This window comes from Panthera uncia, chromosome B1 (assembly GCF_023721935.1).
Source record: "Panthera uncia isolate 11264 chromosome B1, Puncia_PCG_1.0, whole genome shotgun sequence".
Classification (NCBI taxonomy): domain Eukaryota; kingdom Metazoa; phylum Chordata; class Mammalia; order Carnivora; family Felidae; genus Panthera; species Panthera uncia.
Window position 1 is genome coordinate 39804117 of NC_064811.1, and position 25500 is coordinate 39829616.

Genomic DNA, 25500 nt, shown 5'->3' on the forward strand with positions numbered 1-25500 from the left:
GAGAGTTCTAATATATTTTCATTTTTATAGCTGTTACCAATTTCTGACTTTTATATTTGGAAAATGTGAGTAACTTAAAAAGTTTAAGAAAACCAGAGCATTGCAGAGGTCATGGATATATGCCATTTTCTCTGTTTCTCCAGTTAAAGGAAAGATTGTTTGTCAGGGACAGTTTTTCAGAAGACTAGTGCCTTCTTTCTAAGACTACTAGAGGTTCAGTAGAAAATTTAGTTTTCAGAAAGCTATAGGAATATTGGTTCAGAAATAAGAGGAGGGAGAAAAACCCGAGACAATCTGCTTGTTTAAAAAAATTAAAATAATACTCAGACTCTGGTTAGTATTTTTAAATGTTTACTTTCACATGTATTATCTCATTTGAACTTCACAAAAGCCCATTTCTTATTTTTTATAGAGAGGAAGCAGAGATACGTATATATTACATGTGCAATGGCATATAACTAGAAAAGTGCAAAACTACTCCCTCCTTCCAACTCCTCTCTGAGTTTCCTGATTTCCTCCCAATATTTGTTTGCATTACATCATGCTGACCTAACTGCAAATTCTTGGATTACTCTATTGGAGCATAATTGAATTATAAATACTTTGTAGTATTTAGAATTACTTAATTGTAGAATTACTACAAAGAGTAAGATAACCCAGTGTAATATTTATCCACTTACTTACATTTAGTCAAATAGAGGAATAATTTTGCATGGGATACAGAGTATTCCCGCAGAGAAGAGATGTATGGTCAGTATTTTACTCTGGACTTTTCACTGAAGGGGGTGCGGTATCCAGGGTAGTTATCAGCTTATGCATAACCAGACTTTCTGAGGCCCATGGGGAAGGAATCCTCATCCAGATACTGTTTAGAACCAAACACTGAAAGATTCTGCTTGAATTTTACATAATTATGAAACATAAATTCAAAGAAATAAGTCATGAATAACCTGTGTAATGGGCTAATATAAGAATGAGTGACATATTTGTAGATTTTTTTTTAATAATAAGGAACATAATGATGAGTCAGTTATGTAATAACAAAGAGGTTTTACAAATGTAGTTTTTCTGGCACTTCTGTAAATTTTGATTGAATACATCTGGGATGGGTACCTGGAATCTATTTTTTTAGAAGTGTCTCACCTGACTCTAGGGCATACTCAAGTTTGAGAACCACTAGATTAGGAGGATCTAGAATGCTTAGTTAAGATCTCTGGGTTTTATCCACTCATGTGTTCCTTAGTCATTCAACAGGTATTTGTTGGGTGTATATTATGTTCTAAGCTCTGAGGTTATAAATATAAATGAGACAGCACGTGCCCTTCAGTAGCAGGAAGTGATTGGCAGGAACTTCTGTGGGAACAGAACAAAGGCATTAAACTCAGCAGTGTAAAGAGGTTTTCAGGAAAGATATTGAAGCTATCTCTCAGCTAGCTCAGGAAGAGCTTATGAGACCGCATGAAGAAAAGAAAGACAGGTTTACCCGACAGTACGATTGGTAATGAAGTCTTAAGAATAGCATCCTGATTATAGTGGTTTTGTAGGACTGAAGTGTAGGATGCAAGATGGTTAGTAGATGCAGTGATGTAGGATGGGAGAGATACCTACCAGGGACAGATTGGGAGGTTTTTAATAAGGAATTTGGATTTCATCCTGTAAGTGTAGAGAGCCATGATAGGCTTTTAATCAAGGTTACTACTTCTTAGAAAATCCATTCTGGTAGCAATGTGAAGAATGGATTGAAGTGGAGGAGAGACTAGAAACATTTAGAAGCCTGTTTATTGCATAAACCTGGCAAGAAATGAGTATCTGAACAAAGGCAGTGGTGCAGGAGGTGATAGGATCTGGATGAACTTTAAAAAATGAAGTAGAAGAGATGTAACTTGGTAACACTGAGAAGATGAGAGGTGGGGAGTAAGAGAGGATTGAAGGGTTACTCTAAGAATTTGTAAGCAATAAAAGTTTCAAAACAAACTGTCATTGCAGGGTTAGGGGGAACAGGGGTCATTTTACTTAGCAGTAATTAACATCTTTTATAGTGACTTATGTTTATTTAGTATTTCATACTTGGAGATTATTTTTAGCATCTCCCCATGTGACAAAATTATGTTCAATAATAATTAAATAGAATGAGTTATAATAATGGCTGGGGGAAATGCAGGCAATGAAAATATTCTTTTATTGAACTTTATAACTGTTAGTAAATAAATCATAATGTCAGCATTATAATTGAAAAAAAGATAATGGGTTAGTATTTTTTAATCATTTCTAAAGGAAAGTATGTTTTTATGTATTAGTCTTTCACAGTAATGAATATTACAGGTTTAGTTTCTATAAATTTGTCAATAACTGATCTTTGTCAGAATTGATCTTGCATATTGAAGCTCAAAGCAACACTACAGTCAGATTTATCAATTTATCATCACTCATTTTGACTGAAGAATAGTCTTCAATTTTTAAACCTGGGAAGGTTCCCCTCCCCTCACCAGGCAACTGTTATACAAATAGGGAAATATGCAACATAATGATAAGCATGGCAGAATTTCATAAAATTCCATTTTATAATACATTTCAGAAATTGTCCTCTTGTCTGTGTCTTAGTTCCTTTGGGGATCAAATCTAATGCCTTCACAGTTGAAATATCTTAAATAATACCCAGTCACATACAATGACAATATTGAAGTAACTCATATTCTGTTTCACTGACTTTATAATCACTGTACCATCATTGTTTATTTCTAATCTGTCTAAATATAGGAATGTATTGTACCACAGGGAGTTGAAGGCACATTCTGTGCTAAGTGAACTTGATTTCAAATCTCTATGAACTTTTTGAAAGAAACTTGTAGTTGAATCCACCTGTTTTAAAGAAGACTATATAATTGGGAGTTCTAATTATTTTTCATGTGAAATGCAATATATATTAAAACATAAGTATTAAAATATGTTCATTTAAATCTTACATATATGCTATTAAAAGGCAACGGTAACTGCAGCAAGTGTTTATAACTTAGGCCAACAAACTGTTTTCTTCAGGGTGGAGCATTTTATTACTGACATTGATTATTAATCCTGGGACATGATGATAATAAAAAAAACAGATCAAGCTGGGATATTTTTGTTGTTGTTGTTCTGAATTCCTCACAGACCATTCACTCACTCACTGCCTACACTGGAGTGGGGGGTGGGACAGCACTTTCACTGTCCTTCCCTCGATGCACATGCACAAAGTGGAGACCCAAAAAGCCACTGTTCTCTTTCAAAAATAGGGTGATGAAGGTCTGAATTAAATGTGTAGGAGACAGTAGAGATGTAAAGGAAGAGATCTACAGAACTGCATGGATGACTAAATGGAAATAAAGTAAGAAAACTTGGAGCTAGAATGACTCGGAAAATGGTGGTGTATGTTTAACACAAATACAGAGGTTTTTGGAACTGGTCAGTGGAGGAAGACTTTAACCTAAATAATGGTAGCATGAGAGAATGATATTTTTACTGTAGCATCTTTACTTTTCGCGGTGGAGTCTTGCTGATTGGAATTATATAAATATTAAGAGAGAAACCAAGGAAACCGTAAGAATTTTTAAACAGCTAACACACTGAATTCTATTATTTTAGAAGGATTTGGAGACTTTCAATTTAACTACTACACTTTGTCATTTAAAAATAATTTTGTCTTTAGAAGACTGATCAAGTTAAGATTGATAATTCAGATAAAAATTTGGTTTTCTTATTTAAGGGTAATACAAGGCTATGTAGTATCTTAGGAAAATCACTCATTTCCTTCTGTCAGATTTGTATCAGACAAATTGAGAGTACACTGCCTGATTCCATTTGCAATCTTATTCTTCAAATTCCCATTGGATAGTTTTCATGTTGTGACCCATGAAACTTGAGGGATAAATAAAGTTCATTGGAGTTATCATAGCTATTAATTTAAGTATGACCTTTCCAAAACAAATTATAGATTCTATTTGATATTAAGCCCTCATTTAAAAAATTTCAGTTGTTGATAGGTATTGTGGATTGCCAGCGTAAATACAGTCGGTGACCTTTTGCCCTTATTTACTCTATTCCAATCCTAGTGGCCTACTTCCTGTTCCTGGGCACACTCTTACCTCAGGTACTCTACCATTGCTTTTCCTTCTATCTGCAATGCTTCCCCCAGATATCTATATGGCTTGCTTCCTGCCTTCCTTCAGATCTTTGAGCAAATGTCATCTCAGGGAACTCTTTCCTGATCACCCTATTTATGATCACGACTTATATCTCCCATTTCCTCTCTGCCTTCCCTACTTAGTTTTCTCCTTAGCAGCTATCACTATATGACTGTTTGACTCTTTGTTTATTATTTATTTCTCCTTTCCTTTCAGAATGTTCCATGAAAGTAGGAATTTTGTCTTTCTAGTTGGCTATTAAATGAATCTATTGTACCTAAAACAGTACCAGAAATAAACTAGATAATTAAATATTTGAAGGAATGAAAAACAGCAGTGAATGAATGAGTAAATGAATGACCCTATGAATGACTGAAAGGATATATGAATAAATATGTAAGAATATTCAATGATGATGGCATCCTGTATTTCTGTGGGGTAGATATGAGGTAATTATAAAACTGACTTTTTTTAAGGTTTGAAGAAATTTTTACTAGTCTTCCTGGGAATATTTAAGCTAAATTGGTGTATTATTTAACTACAGTAACATGTGGAGTGCTGTAAATTTGAAATCACATACATTTTTTACTCTTTAAAAATATTTATTCTCAGACAGTAGGGAAACAATAGCTTTTCAGCACTGATAGGGTTAAGCAATAGAGCAAAAGAGAAATTCTCCTTAATTCTCTTTGATGGTATTATCAAGTATTCCCTTATCAACCCAGTGATTGTTTAAATGCTGGCCAGATTTATGGTTGTGGGATCTCTCTCTCTCTCTCTCTCTCTCTCTGGCATATAAATCCCAGAGGTATATGAAGTCCAACTTTCAAATCAGTAGTGACATTTTAGAACCACTTAAATAGGCGACTATACTGGTAGGTTTGGGACTTTTCAGTTCAGTGAAGCTGTAGTGAGCTTTAACTCTGGATGGCTCTGAGCTGCTACTTTTGAGAGTTTCATTACAGTTAATAGATTAGGAGTTTTGAAGAAAGCTTAGAACTTCTCATTGATCACTTTAAGAAGGAGATGCTTTGACTCTTCCAAACCCATCAATCCCACCAACACACACTGTGCAGCCCCCCTCATATGCCCCTCCCCACCCCACATACATATGTGCACAGACCAGATATGTTGCTACCCAAAGTCTAAAGTATAAATTAGTTTTATTCTACAGCAAGATGATGTTAAATGTGTTAAAGCCACTGGATTTTGACTCCCTTGAGTACCTGCCTGGTTCTGAGTTTTCTTCTCCTTTTTGAGTATGGAGATTACTGTTTTATGTTAGGGCAATTCATCTAACAATAACTGCTTCGCCAAAGTCTGCTTTTTTTGCATTGAACAAGTACTACTTTTATTTTATTCTATACTGTGTGCTTGTGTTCATCACTTTTACTTAATTAGCTTTATATTCTTTGCATCCTGTAGCATGTTTGCCGGTGGTTTGTTTTCTCTTTAATATTTTGATTGGCTTACAGTATTGTAGATTTTCTCATCTATAGGAAACTGTTTCTGAAAGTATGCACTTTGCACTAAGATTTCCATCCCTATTTCTTTCCAACTTAATGCACTAAGCATCACTTTCAGATTCCTCTGCTTCTAGGAGTCTAACATATTTTCACCTTACGGTTTCTGTTCCTTGATAAATTTTCAAGTATGTATTAAAATATTCACGTTTACAGAAGCTATAGCCTTTATCTTGTCCTTTCAGGCAAATATTACAGTTCCTTATTTTTCAACAGCTTCGCAAAGGCTGAAAAATTTGCCTCGTACTTCCCTCAAAGCCAAACAGTTGCTTCAAACTTCATCTACAAAAAGAGGTAACTACGGCCTCTTACTGAGTTTTACATTTCAGCAAATGGTCTAACAGTTAGTTAAATCTCGTATCTTTTGGCATACTGAGTCAGTGATGTTTATAGGGCACGTTTTAGTCTTTTTTTTTTTTTTTAAATAAACTAATGTGGATTTATTCTCTGTTACTTGGATAAATCCAGAAGAAACTGATTTTCTCCAGAGGTATGTATTGGGTTGCTCTACTGAAAGGAATAAATGATATGTAATATTTTCTATTAGAGAATTTATCATGTTTCTTACCAATCTAAAACTGAAGGTCATTGTTTAACTTAATATAGATGAACTAATATATGCTTAAAATGAACCAAATGCCAGACATTTTGTGTGTAAATTTCTTTCTTCTGACTTCTGGATATACGTATCTGTAGGGTGAAATGGGAATGCTTTCACATTAGAAGTTGGTAAATGTTAAATCACAAGTTGTTGCAGTGAACTGATAATGTTTGAACTGCTTATGGGAGTAGTAGCTTTTTTCGAACTGAGAGTTAAAGGTTGGACACCAAAGCTATCATATTGGTTTGAAGAGATTATTAGATCTATGGGCAGCTAGAAAGAAGTAGAATTGGAGAAATACCGTGGAATTGCATAGACCAGCAGTAATAAAAATGAACAGAAGCCTCGGAGGAAATGGGTCATAACAGATACAAGCAGTGAGGATAGTATTTCCCCTGTCCAGAACATGTAGATTTCCTGACCGCTTCAAAACTCAATAGATAACAAAGATAGATATATGAGGAGGATAAAGTATTAAAGGACATTATGTGGAAAGAGGAGGTTTGAGATTTGATTTGTTAAAGAAAAAGATTTGGTTAATATGGGTATTGAAGTACTGAAATAGATATTTTAGCAAGTTCATTAGTGTGTAAGTGGTAATCATTTGGATTAAATATGACTTAAGGAAATCATTTTAGATAATAGAATCTGAAGGAAAGAGAATAGTCAAGTGGAAATGTTGGATATATGAATATTTGTGTTTTGAATACCAGAAGTTGATCAGAGCCCTCCAATATAGATGTCTTTTGGTACTGTCAGATATAACCGACTGGATATTATATGTTCTTTTGATAGAAAAGGTGACTTACTAGGAATCATTATAGAAAAGGGTCTTTATAGAAATTATTTGAGGACCTTATGCTTCTTTGTTTTTGAGACTTCTAGATATTTTTGAGTACTTCTGGGGCGTGAGAAATAGGTGAAAACAGGAGCATGAAAGGATTGTGGTATCTAAAACAGCACAAATCATTACTATACCATAATAAAACAGAGGATTTTAATTTTGTATAAATTTTGTTTTATGTCTCTCTAAGCTGCTTTATAATTTTGAGGGGCATCAGGTAGATTTAAATAATTTTCGGTTTTTATTTAAGGAGTTTTTGCTATTTATTAGGTTAATAAGATCAAAACTTCTGACCAATTTTGTTTCTTTTTTGCTTTTGCTCGTGGAGGTTATGTATTTTTGTGACTCTAAGCCACCAAACTCTCACCCTCTATGATAAGATGGACAGGAAAACCCAATCTCATAATTCCTGGTGCCTTTACCTACCTAGTTGACTTAGTAAAGGGAAAGTTTGTATGTGTGTGTGTTGGGTTTTGTTGTTTTGTTTCATTTTTTTAAATCTCTTATTTAACTTAATCCAGACTCATATTTTTTGGTTGGTATTATGGCTTTGGGATGATCATTTTATACTACGAGAAATTCTGAATCAATTGAAAAACAGACACAGATATACAATAGGATTTGAAACATTAGGTTAATAGTGCCTAGCTGGCTCAGTTGGTAGAGCATGCGACTCTTGAGTCTTGAGTACAAGCCCCATGAAAAAGAAAATATTAGGTTAATTACTGGAAAAGTTGAATCGGAGAATACCTCCTGGATCCAAGGCCAAGTGGATTTTCTAATTTTTCCTCATACCCAGATTTTGAAAAAGAGGAGTCTGCATTGGACTGTGTGGTATTCTCTATAAGAATAGGGATGTGAGGCAGACGAGATTCAGATACCATATGTTCATAGGTACCTTTGGTACATTAAACCTGGACTAAAGACACATGGACTAGATAGTAAATTGTCACATAAATCAATTGTTCCATCATGGTGATGAGCCTATAACATCTTCTAGAAAGTTGGTGTACTTATTTTAAGGACTCACAGGATCATGGGAAGAGGGAGAAGGTGGTTCCCTTAACAATTGGAAATATGATCACTTTGATTTTAATTGCATTTAGTAGTAGCTGGAGTTTGAATATGGGAAGGGAAGTAAAAGTGTATTGCTTGGCACAAGGAGACACGTCATAAACATTTGTTGAATGAACACAGTCATGCCACTAACTCAAGGAAGCCTGGACACATTCCTCCGCATTTTCTTCTTGCAAGGTTTTTTTGTTTGTTTCTTCAGCCTATTTCTCTCTTTGAAGAAAAGAAAAAATCCATTGTGTATTGTTAAGTCTTCATAGGCATGACTGCTTAAACTGCTTTGACAAAGAGATATTATTCATTCCTCCTTGTTGGGAACACAGCGAAGAGGAAATAAACAAAGTAGAGGCTTCACCAAGTCAGAAGGAAAAAGTGAAGACTAGTTAGAAAAAGTGAATGTATAGATCAGGACAAATTCATATGTAGAAACGTACTTTAGAAGGAGAGAGGCAACTAAGGACGGAATGTTGGTTGTCCAGCACGGCTTTAATTCACTATATTTTGAATATTTAAGGTGAAATAAACAGTGTTTATAAGAGGCCATATTGATAGGCATTTAAAATGCTGTTATCAGACTATCTGAAAATGGAGAACCTAGGAATTTTGCCATTAACTTGGATCCAAAATCTAAAATTTCTTATTCCCTTTTCATCAACTCACAAGTATTTGAATCTGTATCATAAACAAGATGTACTCATTATATGCTTTTCTTCCCCCATCTTTCTCATCCGTCTTTACTTTTTTGTCTATTACAGTTGTAGTCAAAGCCAGCCTCTGCTGTACAGAGTTTTTAGATACAGTTAAAATGATAGGAGTAGCTCCCCTTCCCATGATTTTGCTACATAAAATTGAGAGAATGGGAAGAGAGAGGGTGCAGGGCTCCCTCCAAACATACAAATTCCTGTTAGTCATTTCATGCTATTTTTGGAATGATAATTGAATAGATTTTACTTATATTTAGAGTTGATAAGTTTTTCTGTGATTTTCCAAGATTATATTTTCTTCTTTAGTTATGTCTTGACTACATGTTTCTTTTGCTGAGAAAACCTAGGTCAGAATTTTCTTTTCTCTGAAATTTGTGCCTTTATTTTTCTCATTAAATATTGACTGCATTTTAGAATATTTAAGTTACAGTCTGATTAACCTCATTATACTTTGATTTCTCCTAGCCCCCAAGTTTATAGGTAAGGCAAAAATGCTGCTACCATGAGAGGAAACACTTTTTATAATAGTAAAACTATAACTTAGTGCACTTCTTTACTTTCTAGTTTTTCCTCAGGTTATACATTAACCCTTTTAAAATATTTCTCTCCATATTCTGAGATTATAGAACTTTTTGACTTGTCCTTTCATATACTCTAGTACATTTTTCTAAGAACTTAAGATTAATACATTTAAAAGGATTTCTAATTTACAAATCTGTTTATTTAAATTTGTGCTATTTTAAAGTATAACTCAAATTCAGAAAACCACATAATATATACAGAGTTTAATGAAGTATTATAAGGCAACCCCCTTGTGACCACCATTCATACCAGGAGACTCTAACTTGCTGCTTCAGAAACTGCTTCCAAACACAGTCCTCTCTTGACCCACTCCCCCAGAGAAGCCTGTCTTCTGAATTTTTATAGCAATCACTTCCTTACTTCTCTGTATGATTTTTATCATCCAGTAATGAAACTGTAGTTTTGCATCTTTAATATATGTCTTTTTAAGTTTCTCTTAATTTATAGTTTTCCTCCAACTCTTTACTCCCCCTTGTTAAGTTCATTTGAAGAAGCCGCTAGATCATTTGTCCTAGAGATGTGGATGTAGATACACAGGCTAGATTTTGCTGATACCTTTCCATGTCATTTAGCAGATTTTTCTGTATTTCCCATAAATTGGTAATTGGATTTAGATGCTTAACTGGATTCAGTTTTGCTATTTTAGGGCAAGAAGTGTTGCCCTAAGGTGTTGGTGCTGCTTTAGCCACAGGTGCATAAAGCAAGATCACCTCCTTTTTGTGATATTAGCAGTCATTGATACTTAATGCCGATATCCTTACTTTATTAGGTATTGCAGAATTGGTTTACTTCAATTCTAACATTCCTTTTGTTTTTTTTAATGTATATATAAAGAAAAATTTTTTCTTTGGGCAGTAAGAGAGAATCCTAAGCAGGCCCTGCCCTTAGCACAGCAGTATACTTTCATTAGAAAATTCTGAATAAATGCATATTCTTTCTCACTGTTTTACCAGTTACAAAATAAATTGGCAATTTACCATCTTCCAAAGGTGACCAATATTTTTCTTAAATATTTATCATTATGAACTTACAGATTTAAATATTTTTTATGTGTTTTGATTCATTCTGGATATTTTCCCAACTTTGGTTCTTCAAGTTGGCTCTCAAGTCTTTTTTGACACAGCCCTAGTAGTCTTTGATAAATTCTTGCCAACTGGTATGGCACATTTGTAGATGTCCTGCCATAGACCTGTATTTAGTTGTTTTTCTAAAAACTCCTGATTTCCTTTGGTAGGAAATGGTATTTCAAAACCAAAATTTGAGGGGATATATATATTTTTTGTTTGTTTTTGTTTTTTTAATGTTGATTTTTGAGAGAGAGAGTGCGAGCAGGGGAGGGCCAGAGAGAGAGAGAGACACAATTCAAAGCAGGCTCCAGGCTCTGAGCTGTCTGCACAGAGCCCAATGAGGGGCTCGAGCTCACAAACCCGTGAAATCATGACCTGAGCTGAAGTCAGACGCTTAACTGACTGAGCCACCCAGGCACCCCCAAAATTTGAGTTTTTAGCTGTACTAATTGCTACTAGCTTGATCATTGTTTCTAGATCTTTTTAGTTACTAGAGCTAATAAATGTATGTGTTTACCTGTGTTTGCATAGTTTTTAAGATTGAATACCTTCATGAGTCCATGCTAATACTTCATATTCAAATTCAGGGCTTAAGGGTAATTACTTAATCTCTTAATTTACATCTGTATCTTTGTCTTGCCCTGAGAATCCTGTCTCTCATCAACACGTAGAATATCATTTATTCATTCATTCATTCATTTTAGAGAGAGAGCCCACAAGCTGGGGAAAAGGGCAGTAAGAGAGAGAATCCTAAGCAGGCTCTGCCCTTAGCACAGAGCCCCACACGGGGCTCAGTCCCACTACCCTGGGATCATGAGCTGAGTCAAAGTCAAGAGTTGGATGTTCAACCAACTGAGCCACCCAGGTGCCCCGAGAATATCTTTTACCAATTTGTTTTATCCTACATTATACACAAAATCTGGGGAAAATAGTAGCATAGTACCATACAATATGATTACTGAAAATAGTCTATAAAGCCTTTTGCATATGCTCACTCCTTTTTTTTAAATGGCTATTTAAAACATTAAACAAAACAATGGCTGTATAACATTATCAAGTTAAATAGTTATTTGTACTCTTTTATGTATCTCTATGTATCTGTTTTGTTTATGTAAAACAAAACAAAAACAATGGCTGTATAACATTATCAAGTTAAATAGTTATTTGTACTCTTTTATGTATCTCATTTAGTCTTAGCTCTACATTTAAATATATATTTGATGCTCACTGCTAGTCTGTACATTATTGTGCCACCAATCATTTTTCTTGTTTGAAACTCATTCTCTAGTAGATTCCTTAAAAAATTATAGGAACAGTATCCACTCCCTCAGTTTTTGTTGATGAAAGTTTGTCTGCCCTTTTTATATTTGAAATTAATGAGCTAGATATGAAATCTTTGGCTCATAATTTCTTTCCTTGAATGTCTTAAATATATTACTCCATTTTTGTCAGGAATAAAAAGTTGTTTCTGTTACATCTATTTGTTTTTTTGTTTTTTTGTTTTTTTTTTTTCTGGATAACCAAAGGATGTTTTCTTCTCCTTTACAGTTCAATCATTTATGAGAATAATTCTTAATGTTGGTCATTCTGAGTTGATTTCCCCAGATATGTGGTATATTCTTTCACTATGGAGTTGCACATATATTTAAATTTCAGACATGGTCTTTGAATTATAGTTTTTAATACTCTTTTCTCTTGCATTGGCTTTCTTTTTTGTGGGCACTCTTGTGGACATATGTCAGATGTTCTTTGCCTGTCCTCTGTATCTGTTGCCTTCTCTTGAATCCTTTTCCATCTTTCTTATTTCTCTTGTTCTATAAAAGTTGCTTTTCGGGGCGCCTGGATGGCGCAGTCAGTTAAGCGTCCGACTTCAGCCAGGTCACGATCTCGCGGTCCGTGAGTTCGAGCCCCGCGTCGGGCTCTGGGCTGATGGCTCGGAGCCTGGAGCCTGTTTCCGATTCTGTGTCTCCCTCTCTCTCTGCCCCTCCCCCGTTCATGCTCTGTCTCTCTCTGTCCCAAAAATAAAAAAAAATAAAAAATAAAAAAAAAAAAAGCTTTTCATTGTCCATTTCTCTTAAAGTATAACCTATCACATATGGTGACTCTTGTGTTCTTACTGTCTTAGACTTCATTTTGGAATGATTTATGTCCAATTCTTTTCTGAGCTGAAGTCAGACACTCAACCCGCTGAGCCACTCAGGCACCCCGAGATATATTATTTATAAAAAATTCTCTGAATATTTATCAAGAAGCTAAAAACAGTACATAGTTTACTCAGTTACTCCCATTCTAAAGTGCCTGTTGTAGTTTTTAAACCTCAGAAGACTTAACATTTTCATTAAATGCTTATTAAAAGACAAAAATGAATGTTTTAAAAATATGAATCCTCACATCACCCACCATTTCATTTTAGAGGTGACTTAAATACCGAGGTTAGCATTCTCAGCCATATGTCAGTTTTATAAATAGAGTTCTAATTCTTGCTCTGAGTAGATAACATGCCTTCTTCATCTGATGCTTTGATTTAAGTATCCAGAATTAGTAAAGAGAAATTATAACCTATTGTCATAATTTGGGCAATAGAGCCTAACTTGACCCCTGTGTTTTAGTTAATTTATAAGGATGGCCTAGGAAACTGTCTTGAGTGGCATTGTTGAGTATCTTTCCAGAGAACTCAGTTGCAACAGGTTGAAAGGCACTAATATTCCTTAGATAAGGAAGGCACAGACATAGTATGCCTTACAGTTTGTGTAATATTTTACATTTTACCAACTATTTATATACCTATTGCTCATTTGATTTTCACAGCTAACCTGTGATATTTGCTGAGATTTCTTTGCTGAGCTTTTTTTAATTATTATTATTTTTATTAGATTTACTCGATAAGTATTTCTTTTTGGGGGGAGCAATGCAAGTGTTACTGCATTTTTAATTTTGATTTCTGTAATTCATTACTGTTACTACATATAGTCAATTATTATATGTTAATCTTCTATTCTGTGACTTTACTGAATTCAGTATTTCTAGAAATTGCGTTTTTTTTGTATATTCCTTGGGATTTTTGATGTAACAGTCATAAAGAATGTTTCTTTCAAACCTATATGCCTTTTATTTTCTTTCCTTGCTTATTGCACTGGCTAGAACTTGCAGCACTATGAATAAGAGTGGTAAGAGCATATATTTTTGCTTTGTTCCTGATCTTAGAAGGGAAGCAGTCTTTCACCATTAAGTACAGTGGTATTTGTAGATTTTTTGTAAATGCTCTTTATCAAGTTCAAGTTCCCCCATTCCTGTTTTTGTCAGAATTTTTATCATGAATATATATGTGTTGAATTTTGTCAGATGCTTTTTTGCATCAATAGACAGGATCATGTGACTTTCCTTTAGCCTGTTAGTGTGGTAGATTATATTGATTGATTAAACCCCATTTGATCATGGGGTTTGATATATATATATATATATATATATATATATATATATATATATCAGATATATATATCTGATATATACAATTTGATATATATATATATATATATATATATATCTCACTGAGTATCACTGATACTATATTTCTAGTTTTGTTTTTTCTGGTTTTACGTCTCTTTCTCTGACACCACTCATGCATTGGTGGATGAGGCTTGGGGGCATTTCATTACAGGTAGGTGGGAATAGAAGCCCAGGTTTTCTACTCAGTGTTTGTTGGCATCCAAGAGGGAGAAGCCAGGTGGGTGGAGGTCGGAGTTCTGGCTCCCCACTCAGTCTCCACTCACACTGTGATGGAGGTAGTCTTGTTACCACTGAGCAATCATCAGAGTCCTGACTCTCCACTGGACCTCCTCTGACTCCTACCCATGAGGAGAGGAGAGAATATCTGGTTACTATCTTGTCTGACACCTTCCTGGAAAAGGTGTTGTGGCACCTTGTTAAACCTCACAAGAAGGTGGAACCTCACAAGAAGATAGAAGTCGAGATACCTCACCAGCCTTTGCTGATGGGGGTGAGAGTAGGCTACAGTTTGTGGTGTTTGGCTGCAGTAGAACAGTTACCATCTAAAAGTTTTCTTTCCCAGTTCTTTGGCTAGAGAGAGTAGGCTTTTATTTTGTCTGTCACATCTGATGGCTTTTCCAGGTTGCCAGCTTTTTTAGCTCCAATCTGGGATATATGAAGCAAAAAGAAAACCCTAGCAACTCATTACCATATCATTCGTCTCATCCCAAAGTCCCAAGGCAATCTTCCTTTTTCCTCTCCACATCACAGTTTTCTTATGGCTGTTCTGTAATATCATGCCCAGGGTTTTAAATTATACTTAAGTGGGAGAAATAGGGAAACATACATCTATCCCATTTTTCCCAAGTGGAAGTCTGAGATTCACATTTTTAAAAAATTTCAGGAAATAATCATTTCCCTGGTATAACTATTAACAGAAGTTTTGCCAGAGGAAAAGATGCTTTTCACAAAGCCTATTTTCAATATAAGGTTTGAGTAAGACATTCAAAGCATTATAGATGTATTCCAGTGCATACAAGGCTGTCCTGTAGAAATGAAACACTCTTAACTTCATTGTAGCAGTTGCCATTAAGAAGGAAGCCCAGGGGCCCCTGGGTGGCTTGGTTGGTTGGGCATCCGACTTCAGCTCGGGTCATGATCTCACGGTCCGTGAGTTCGAGCCCCGCGTTGGGCTCTGTGCTGACAGCTCAGAGCCTGGAGCCTGTTTCGGATTCTGTGTCTCCCTCTCTCTCTTCTCCTTCCGTGTTCATGCTCTGTCTCTCTCTGTCTCAAAAAAATAAATAAACGTTAAAAAAAAAATTAAAAAAAAAAAAAAAGAAGGAAGCCTAGAACTCTTCAGTCAGCCCTCATTTAACAGATTGTCATTCACAGTGTTTTAGTGCATTTTTTTATCTGACCTCCTTGCCATCCTTCCCCAACTGCTCAGACTTTTCCAGAATGCTCTTTGAAACTTATGATCCTCTGAACTTTATTCTTGCTCCTATCTGAAACCTGCATCCCCACCAAAACAAAACCCTGGTTGAAAGACTCCCAACTATGGGAAAAGCTAGGACTAAAGATGGCTTTTATGGAGTTGGTACTAGGGAGCAGGTCTAGGCCCCATCCTTAGGTAGTGACTAGATGAATTAGATCCTTGGTTACTCAGTAATCCTCCAGGAAGGCACTGAAACAACATGGGTAGAGACTAGTCTGGCAAGGGAGACAAAGGTGGGATTGAAGAGAATGGAACTGAGAAAATGTTTTTATAGTCACTATCTATAGAAAGGGGAATATGGATTATGTAAAGTAAAAAAAAAAAAAAATCTTCTATGAAGATCATGAAATTTGCTGTTCAGGGGTACTCAAGGCCCTGTGGTCATCTTTAGTTTTCTGCCAGAGGAGACTGTAACAGTTGTTGGGGGACCAGGACATGATTGATTCGAGAGACATTCTTCTCAGCTATGCTGTACTATGGAGTCCCTTTTGGAGTTTTTTTAAAGTCAGCTGTATTCAGATGGAATTTTAAACACAAAATTTGAATTTCAGCAAAAATACACATTCATGTAACCACCAGTATTGTAAAGTTCTAGAACATTTCCATCATCCCCAAAAGTTTCCTTGTACTCCTTCCCAGTCACTCCTCCCAACCTCAAGCAAATATCTGATCTGCTGTTACCATAAACTATATTTGCCTTTTCTAGAATTTTATATGAATGGAGTCCTTCAGTGTGTACTGTTTTGTGTCTGGCACTTAATTCACTCAGCATAATTTTTAGAGTCATCCTTTGTATCAGCGGTCTACTCCTTTTCATTGCTGGGTAGTATTTTAATGTGTGGATATACCACAATTTGTTTACTCATTCACCTGCTGATGAATATTTGAACTGTGATCAGTTGAGTAGAGTGTTCTGTAGATGTCAAGCCAGTTCATCTTCTGTGTCCTTTCTGATTTTCTATTTGTTTTATCAGTTACCAAGAGAGTTGTGGTGTTGAAATATCTAACCATAGACTTTTTCCCATCTTTCAGTTATATCTGTTTGTTTCATGTGTTTTGTGCATCTGGTTTTGGATATACACAGAATTTTTATGCTCTCATCTGAATCAACTTTAACGTATGAACTCTATCTCTGATAGTAATCTTTTTTTGTGATAGTATAGACATTGCAGCTTTTTCATGATCAATTTGATCTGTTGTTATCTTTGTCCTTTTTCTTATAACTTACATTTTTATGTCTAAAATGTGTTTCTTTTTAGAGAGCATGTTGCTCTTTTCTGTGCATACCAACAACAATCATTACTTTTTCATTGGAGTGATTACTATTCATATTTACTGCAGTTAATTATCAATATGGTTGGTGTAAAGTCTCCCGGGGCGCCTGGGTGGTTCAGTCAGTTAAGCATCTGACTTTGGCTCAGGTCATGATCTCACAGTTCGTGAGTTCAAACCCCACATCAGGCTCTGTGCTGACAGCTCAGAGCCTGGAGACTGCTTCAGATTTTGTGTCTCCCTCTCTCTTTGTCCCTCCCCTACACACACACACACACACACACACACACACACACTCTCTCTCTCTCTCTCTCTCTCTCTCTCTTTCTCTCTCTCTCTCTCTCTCTCTCTCTCAAAAACAACCAAACATTTAAAAAACAATAAAAATTTTTAAAAAATCTGTCTCACAATTTGTTTTATCTTTGTCCCTTCAGATCTTTGTTCCTTTATCCCTACTTTGTAATTTTTTTGGAATAGGTAAGTACCTTTTAACATTACACTTTATGGGGCGCTGGGTGGCTCAGTCAGTTAAGCGTCCGACTTCGGCTCAGGTCATGATCTCATGGTCCGTGAGTTTGAGCCCTGCGTCGGGCTCTGTGCTGACAGCTCAGAGCCTGGAGCCTGCTTCAGATTCTGTGTCTCCCTCTCTCTGACCCTCCCCCGTTCACGCTCTGTCTCTCTCTGTCTCAAAAATAAATAAACATTAAAAAAAATTTAAACAAAACAAAAAAAAAAGCATTACACTTTATTTTTATTGTTGGCTTACTTCTCATACATCACTTTTTTGCATATTTAACTTATTACGGTTTATTTTCAGGCAGTATCCCACTTCCTTATAATGTAAGAGTCTTTTTTTTTTTTTTTTTTTTGAAAGAGAGAAAAGAGTATGGGGCAGACAGAGAGGGAGAGAAAAAGAATCCCAAGCAGACTCAGCACTGTCAGTGCAGAGCCTGACACAGGGCTCCAACTCACAAACTGTCATGACCTGATTCAGATGCTTAACCAACTGAGCCACCCAGGCTCCCCATAATGTACTCTTAAAACAGTATATTTTCATTCCTTCCCATTCCTTTTTGCCGCTTTTGTCATTTATTTTAATTCTATGTGTGTATTAAATCCCAGAGTATGTTTTTATTTTTATTTTAAATTGCTATCTTTTAGTGAAACTTAAATATGATTTTTTTAAAGACCTTTATATTTCCCAATGTATTTCCCATTCCTGGCACTATTGCTTTATACAGATCAGGGTTACCATTTGGTATCATTTTTCTTGTACTGAATGTTCCTTTAACATTTCTTTTAGTAAATGGTTGCTGGCAATAACTTTTCTCAACTTCTGTCTTTAAAAGTCTGTGGTTTGACTTTAATTTTGAAAAATAGTTTTGCATACATGCACCCCAGTGTTTATAACAGCATTATCTACAGTAGCCAAATTATGGAAACAGCCCAAGTTGTCCATCAGCTGACGAATGAATAAAGAAGGTGTGGTATATGTATACAATGGAGTATTATACGGTCATAATAAAGGATGAAATCTTACCTTTTGCAATGACCTGGATGGAGCTAGAGAGTATTATGCTAAGCAAAATAAGCCAATCAGACAAAGACAAATACCATATGATTTCATTTATGGAATTAAAGAAACAAAACAAATGAGCAAAGGGGGGAAAAAGAGAGAGGCAAACCAAGAAATAGACTCTTAACTACAGAGAACAAACTGATGGTTACTGGAGGGGAGGTGGGTGGGGAACGGGTTAAATAGGAAATGGAGATTAAGGAGTGCACTTGTTTTGATGGCACTGGTGCTGTATGGAAGTGTTGAATTACTATATTGTACACCCGAAACTAATATTATATTGTATGTTAGCTAACTGGAATGTAAGTAAAAATTTTAAAAAGTAATTTTTCTGGATATAGAAGTCTAAATTGACAGGCTTTTAAGCACTTTAAACAATGTTTTTCTGTTGTCTTTTGGCTTACTTCATTTCTTTTGAGAAGTCTGTGTTATTTTATCTTGGTTCCTCTGTTTTTTTTAAAAAAGTATTCTAATATTTTTAAATTTATTATTCATCTTAGAAACTTGGCAACAATGTTCCTTGATGTGGTGTTCTCTGTTTGCTATGCTTGGAGTGTTTTTGAACATATTCAAATATGTGATATTATAGTTTCCATTAAATTTGAAAGATTTTCAGCCATTCTTCAACTATTTTCCATCCCTCTTATACCCCCCCTCCATTTGGAACCTCAGTTGCGTATGTTAGACTATATAATCTTGACCTGTTGTACACTGAAGGTTTATCATTGTATTTTTTGGAGTCTTTTTATTTTCTGTATGCTTATGTTTAGGTAATTCTTAATTGTATCTTCAGGCACCTCTTCTGTATGATCTAAAATGCTATTGATTCCCATCTAATAAACTTAGCATTTTGGATGTAAGCTTTTCATCTTTAAAAGTTGTCTAATTCTTTTAAAAATCTTTTATTTCTCTTTATATTTCTCTTTATATCTTTAAAAATATATCTGTAATAGTTCTTTAAAATGTTTATGCTGAAAACTTATTTATTTATTTTAATATTCATTTATTTGGGGGGGGAGAGATATAAAGGTGTTTAAAATTATCACATAGTAGAATCGACATTCCAGAAGAATGTACTATTTTTATCCTCTGACTTCATACACATCTTGATATGCCCCTAGATTTAGAACTTCTCTACTTGGTGAAACACACCAATAGAGGCAGTTTTATTTTGCTTTTAATGTTTTATTTCCAAATCTTAAGTTACGCTGTAGGTGATACAGGACTCACTTAATACATGTTTACATGAATGTTTTTTTGAAGGGAGAGTATGTTTCAAATTCTAGCAACCATGTGGAGTCACCTTTTTTTTTTTTTTTTTTTTTTTTTTTTTTTTTTTTTTGAAGGCCGCATAATTTTCAAAATTTACCCCACAATTTTGTTTTCCTTTTTTTTTTTTTTTTTTTTTTTTTTTTCATTTCCAGAATGTGGCCCAGGTTAGCTGCTACAGTGACCTCAAATCCTTCAGTGCCTTTTCTGTTTGGTATTGTGGATTCCTAGCTGGCGTAGTTAAAACACGGTTGTGAAGGACAGTTGCAGTCCTCTGAGAAAGGACTTGGTTGTTTAGGACTTACCAGTTGTTCTGTTAGCCCACAAATATTCTTTATTCCTTGCATTTGTGTCAAGTGAGTTGTTGTGAATACAGATGTACTGATGTTATCAAGTGTAACATAAAGCACTGATTTCACTTACATTTGGTTTCTACTAAAATCATTGATTTTTCTTTGCCATTTTGCAGTACCTTCTCCAGGCAAATTCCGCTCCCCTGCAGCACCGTCTCCTTTGGCTCTCCGGCAACCAGTAAAAGCATTTAGTAACCATGGCTCTGGTTCTCCTGGTAGCCAAGAAACAACACAGCTCACACAAAACACCTCTTCACCTGGGCCGCCCATGGTTCAGAACACAGTCCCAGCAAATCCTCCCCACAATATCAACAGCACTACTTTAACCAGACCTGCAGGGACAACAGCGATGAGAAGCGGCTTGCCCAGACCCAGTGCCCCTTCTGCTGGGGGTATACCAGTGCCTCGCAGCAAACTTGCACAGCCTGTGCGCAGGTAAGCAGCAAATGTTCTGTTCCAGCAGTCTTGAGCATAGGAAAGTGGGTAGACTGGAATCACTCCCCTCGCCGCTTGTGGTAGCAAACGTAGAGTCCTACTAGGTTCCCATTAGAGTCTTCGTAGAATTTGAATAAAACATTACTTTATTGTTTTAAAGAAATCATCACTTAAGACATTGGGGTATCATACCACTTTGGTTCAGATCAGATTTGCTCAGATACCTAACATGATTAGGCATCTCCAAAAACTCCTAGAAAAAAAAATGTTAGAACCACTCAATTTGGTTGTGATATTTGTTCATTTTGAATATAATGTTACTCAGTAAAGATAAAGAAGCATATTAGAGCCTAGAGCGAGATTTAAGACAAAACTTATAGCTACCAAATCTGAGTATAATCCAGGAGGGTGGTTTTCAAACTTTGAAAAGGCTTTCATCTCGTAAGCGTTTAAACTGAGTTACCCACATCTTTGTCACTGTCAGATAAATTACATTTCTGAATTCAGTAGTAGAGTGCAACAGCTACACTGCTAAATAACTTCTATGGACCTTATTGCACTTTTACAATAGCATAAACATTGAACTGTGGCTATCCTTATTTTTCAGAGGAGAATATAGAAATTTAATGAGGTGAAGTAATTTGCCTGAGACTACACAATAAAAAGGCTTTCAGTTCTAAGTATGTCTGACTGAAAAGTCCATTTAAGCACGGTGCCATTTTACCTCTCTAATTATGGTGATGCTAAGTCTCTCCTATCACAGTCATCACTCTGCCCCCCACCCCTTTAATTAATTAATTAATTAATTAATTAAAAGTTGGTGATCCATGCTGTTGGAAGAAATGAGAGTCTTCCTTTCTTTTACTGTAGTGGCTGTGTTAACAAAAAGATGTTCGTGAAGTCACCTGACAGCCAGTAAAACTTGAAAGTTGTAGAAATGCCAAGGGTGGGACTTGCGTGATGCGAATAAGCTGTTTAGACTTTTGACCTCAGTGATCCCCTGGAACAACCTTCGTGGATCAGGGTGCCTCCTGCAAAGTAATTAATATATATGGTAACATTTCATAAAGCCTTTTAAATCACTTAATGAAATTGCTTTATTTCAGATCCTTGCCAGCTCCTAAAACCTATGGTAGCATGAAAGATGACAGTTGGAAAGATGGCTGTTACTGACCAGCAGAGATGAGAATGCAGAGGTCCACAGCTTCATGGATACCCCTTCACCAGGCTAAAAGACAACTTTTATATGCAGACTGTTCAGATAAGACTCTGGGGATTGATAAATCCCAGCCCTCTCTGTCTTAATTAGCACAAACTGACAGAGATGATCAAGCAGCACTTTAATGACATTTAACATCAGATGTGTTTGGTAATCATGCAATCACTCTCCATGGAATCACATTTAGTTTTGTTTAATAGAAACTAAGTTGATTTTTTAATATTTGACAGAGGCCAATATCTGGGCAAAAAACTAACGGATGCCAAAGAGAAATGCCCATTTGTAAATGAGAGAATACCTTTGTGCACAAGAAAATGGTGAATTCAAGCTATCCAAAACTTCACGTTCAACCTAATTTACTGTATAAATAGTATCAATAAATATTTGTCTTAATGAGAACTAATATCCTGACTAATTATGTAAAATGTTTCACTAGTACTCCAAGAAACTAGATTGAGATAGAAGGGAGGGTGGGGGTAGGAAGAAATCTAGGCTAGGGATTTCACACGTGATACCTAAATTTGTGAGAATTCTATAAATTATTTTTTGCAGATTCACTGGAAAAACTGTCATTTTGTTTAACCTTACGTTTTGGATGTAGCTCACGTATCACCACCGCGAGATAATGTTACACCGTGCATCCACCACGTTGCATTGACACATCGGACTTCTGTGTGTTTGTTTTGATTGCCAAAAGGGCTTAATATCAGTTGTACAATCTTTCTAAACTTTATAGCTCCTGGCTCAGGAAAGATAGCCTTTGCTATTGAAGCCAACTTCTTCACATGCTATTATATCTGTTAGAGAACTAAGAGATCATGTTTTTATTAACAGGTTACCATGATAGGAAAGAGCAAGTAGTATGTGTCTTTATTCTTGATATAAACACCACCGCCTCAGTGCTTACAACCTGGAACAAAACCATACAATGAGAGAGAGGGGGAAAAAAATCTATGCACTTAACTTACAAAATCTCTGGTAATGACAGTTGTGTTGTTACTATTGACACAACGGTCTGTTATGTGGTAGGAAAGTATAGTCCGCTGAATCCTACTTGAGCTGATCCACTTTAAATTAGGTAACTGTATAAAACATCCTTGAAAATACTGTCCCTTTTGACTTAGATTCTGCCTTACGTTAATTTTTACATTTTTGGTAACAAAGGAAACCCACTATATATGACTCTAACCTGTTATATACTTGCTGTCTAGTGGCCCTTAGGTATATCCTGGAAATCACTTATTTTGGTTTTCCTAGACAATTACCAGACTAAAACTTTCTTCAGCAGGCATCTCCTTTTTCATGGTGAGGTCTGTTTTGAAATATTTAATTTAAATGGCTCTGAAATATTGGCAGTCAGGTCACCTAAAGGATTTGAGCGATTTGAACGAAAGTTCATTTCCTGTTAGTCAAAGACATTCTGTAAGTTGGCAAAAGATATTGAGAGAGAAATGAGAAACTTGATATTCAGGATAGCGTTCAGGTTGATAGGTTGAGAAATTGATAAAACTTTTAAAACCAAGACCCCCATTTTGCCATGACACCTTGGTATTTTTTATTAGCTTGACCAATAGGGAGTCATTCAGTTAGCCCAGCAGCTGGAGATTGAAACTGCCAGTGCTAATGTATTTTGGTGTACAATGCAAGGAAGAAATTTTATCCTTGACTATGAGGGTGATGGGTGTGGGTCAGGAAAGGATGGCGCCAGAATTCCACATGATGATGTACTAAAAAAATGTTGCTTTTCAGAGGAAGATAAAGAAAGCATCTGCTTCAGGTGGGGGGTATCTCATGTAAAAAATCTTAAGTAAAACGACTAGCCACTGTCTCTTTTTAAAATCATATATACACAAAACAAAATAGGTCTCAGTTTCAGTGCAACATTGCAAAAGAAAAATATGCTGCAATCTAATAATTACAAGGAATTTTAACTCTATTTGAAATACCCATTACATTAAGTTAGATATCTGTTTCAAAAGGAGTATTCAGGTTATTTAACTTTGTTTTTAAATGGCTGCATCAGAAAAAAAAGTCTATTTTTTTTTTTATTAAAATATTTCATCACTTGTTAAAAACGTATTTGGATCTGAGTTGGGTAAAACATTATTTTACCTGCTGTTGTACTACCACAGACTATTGGCTTTTAGGTTCCTAAAGAGAAAAATTGCCTTTTTACTAGAAAGCCGTTGTGTATTGCCAATTTTTCTGTTTGGGAAAATCTAAGGATTCACTGTGGTTAGTCTTACAGAAGAAATGTGGATTTGATAAACTAGTGCCTATGATTTTAACTTATGTTTGATATATAGTAGTAAAGGTTTTATGAATGTTGATTATTTTTCTGTGCCAACAGCCCAGAATTGTCACTTATATGTAAGCAGAAGGCTATGAGCTCTGCTTCCAAAGTTATTTAATTTTCTCAGTGTTTGAATGTTATTTTTTTGTAAGTGTGTTAATAAAAGTGTAAAAAAATTGGAAAAAAATATAAATATTCTTAACTCGAGCATTTGCTGGATCATTTTTCTACAGAACTTGTTTGTATAATATAAAACACTCTCTGAAGAGTTGACTTTTTTCAGTTTTCATGCCCTGGAAATCACATTTTGTAAAACTGGGGACCATTCATAATTGTCAGATACTTTTTAAAACTATCTCAATACATCACTTTTATAAAAAAAAAAAAAAAAAAAAAAAGTTTTTTTGAAAGGAAATTAGATACATATTTGTCCCCAGACATTTGTATAACTCTAGAATGATCTAGACTATGTATGTTTAAATTTTTATTGAATGTACAGACGTCCATTTTTGACATTACGCATGGTCCTTTTTAGATCACATGAAGTTTGATTTGCAAACATTTCTATAGCTGAACTTGTATGTGTGGTTGCCTCCTTAATAAACAGCCTGACCATAATGTTTATTATTAAATTTATACTTGTTTTTTCAAGTGTTTTATTAATTTCTGGATATGGTAAGATTCCCCACCCCCAGTTGCCTACAATTGGTTTTAATAAATTTCTCAGTTGATTTTTTTAAGCACACAGACCCAAGTCATATTTCCCTTTCAAACTTGATCTTCATGAGATGGAATATATCATGTTATAGTTTCCTTGTCCTATTTATTTCATATTTGGATTATTTGGAGTATATTTATAGTTTACTTGAAATTGGTAGCTTCTTAGAACTTTGTCACCTGCTACGAATTGACACCTACTTTCAAAAAGCTAGCATATATAAAATAAGCAAAAAGCTATTATATACGAGTTTCCAAAAGGAAAAAATTAATACATTTTCAAGCCAAATGTATTTATTTAGTTAATCATGTACATTTTTCTTTTATGGAAAATTGGAAAATATCCAAAATTATACAGTTTAATTAGTTCCCCACATTCCTTCTGGAAGTTTTTACTGTCCTTTTTGTTACAATTAGTTTCATTAATACAGCATAGAGAAATGATACCATGTTTGAATTTTTCCTCAAGCCAATCTAAAAACTTCTAAGAACCATTTAAAATGAAATGCCAGTGTACTTGAAAATCAGTGAATGAGAAGTTTACTTAAACTTGTTATATGCCCAGTGCAACAGGAAAACCCACACAGAGGTTCTTATGAAATATTTGCTATATCAAAGGGTAGCTTTGAGTTACAAAAGCAGCAGATTACCTGATACAGAAATTAACTTTGAGGAGAGGTTGTGAATGGGATGTTCACATGAGCATGAAGCTAAAGTTAGCAACCCTAATACATTTTTAATGACCCTAAATATAAGTCTGAGTGGACTAAATCGTACTCTGGTTGCTAGTCTGAAAATGGAATAGATTTCACTCATGAGCCTTACTTAATACA

At 35.2% G+C, this 25500-nt stretch overlaps 1 protein-coding gene across 2 annotated transcripts in view; it reads left to right on the plus strand.

Moving 5' to 3' along the window:
• The window catches only part of SLAIN2 (SLAIN motif family member 2), a 72358-nt gene extending 47772 nt beyond the window's left edge, over positions 1-24586 (plus strand). The window contains exons 7-9 of one of the 2 annotated variants that reach the window (XM_049632014.1): positions 5897-5974; positions 20120-20438; positions 21545-24586. In XM_049632014.1, the coding sequence (XP_049487971.1) occupies positions 5897-5974; positions 20120-20438; positions 21545-21611 (464 nt within the window). In that variant the 3' untranslated portion in view covers positions 21612-24586. The remainder of the gene's footprint in view (positions 1-5896; positions 5975-20119; positions 20439-21544) is intronic. The other variant, XM_049632015.1, reaches the window with a different exon arrangement.
• The last annotated feature ends 914 nt before the right edge of the window (positions 24587-25500 follow it).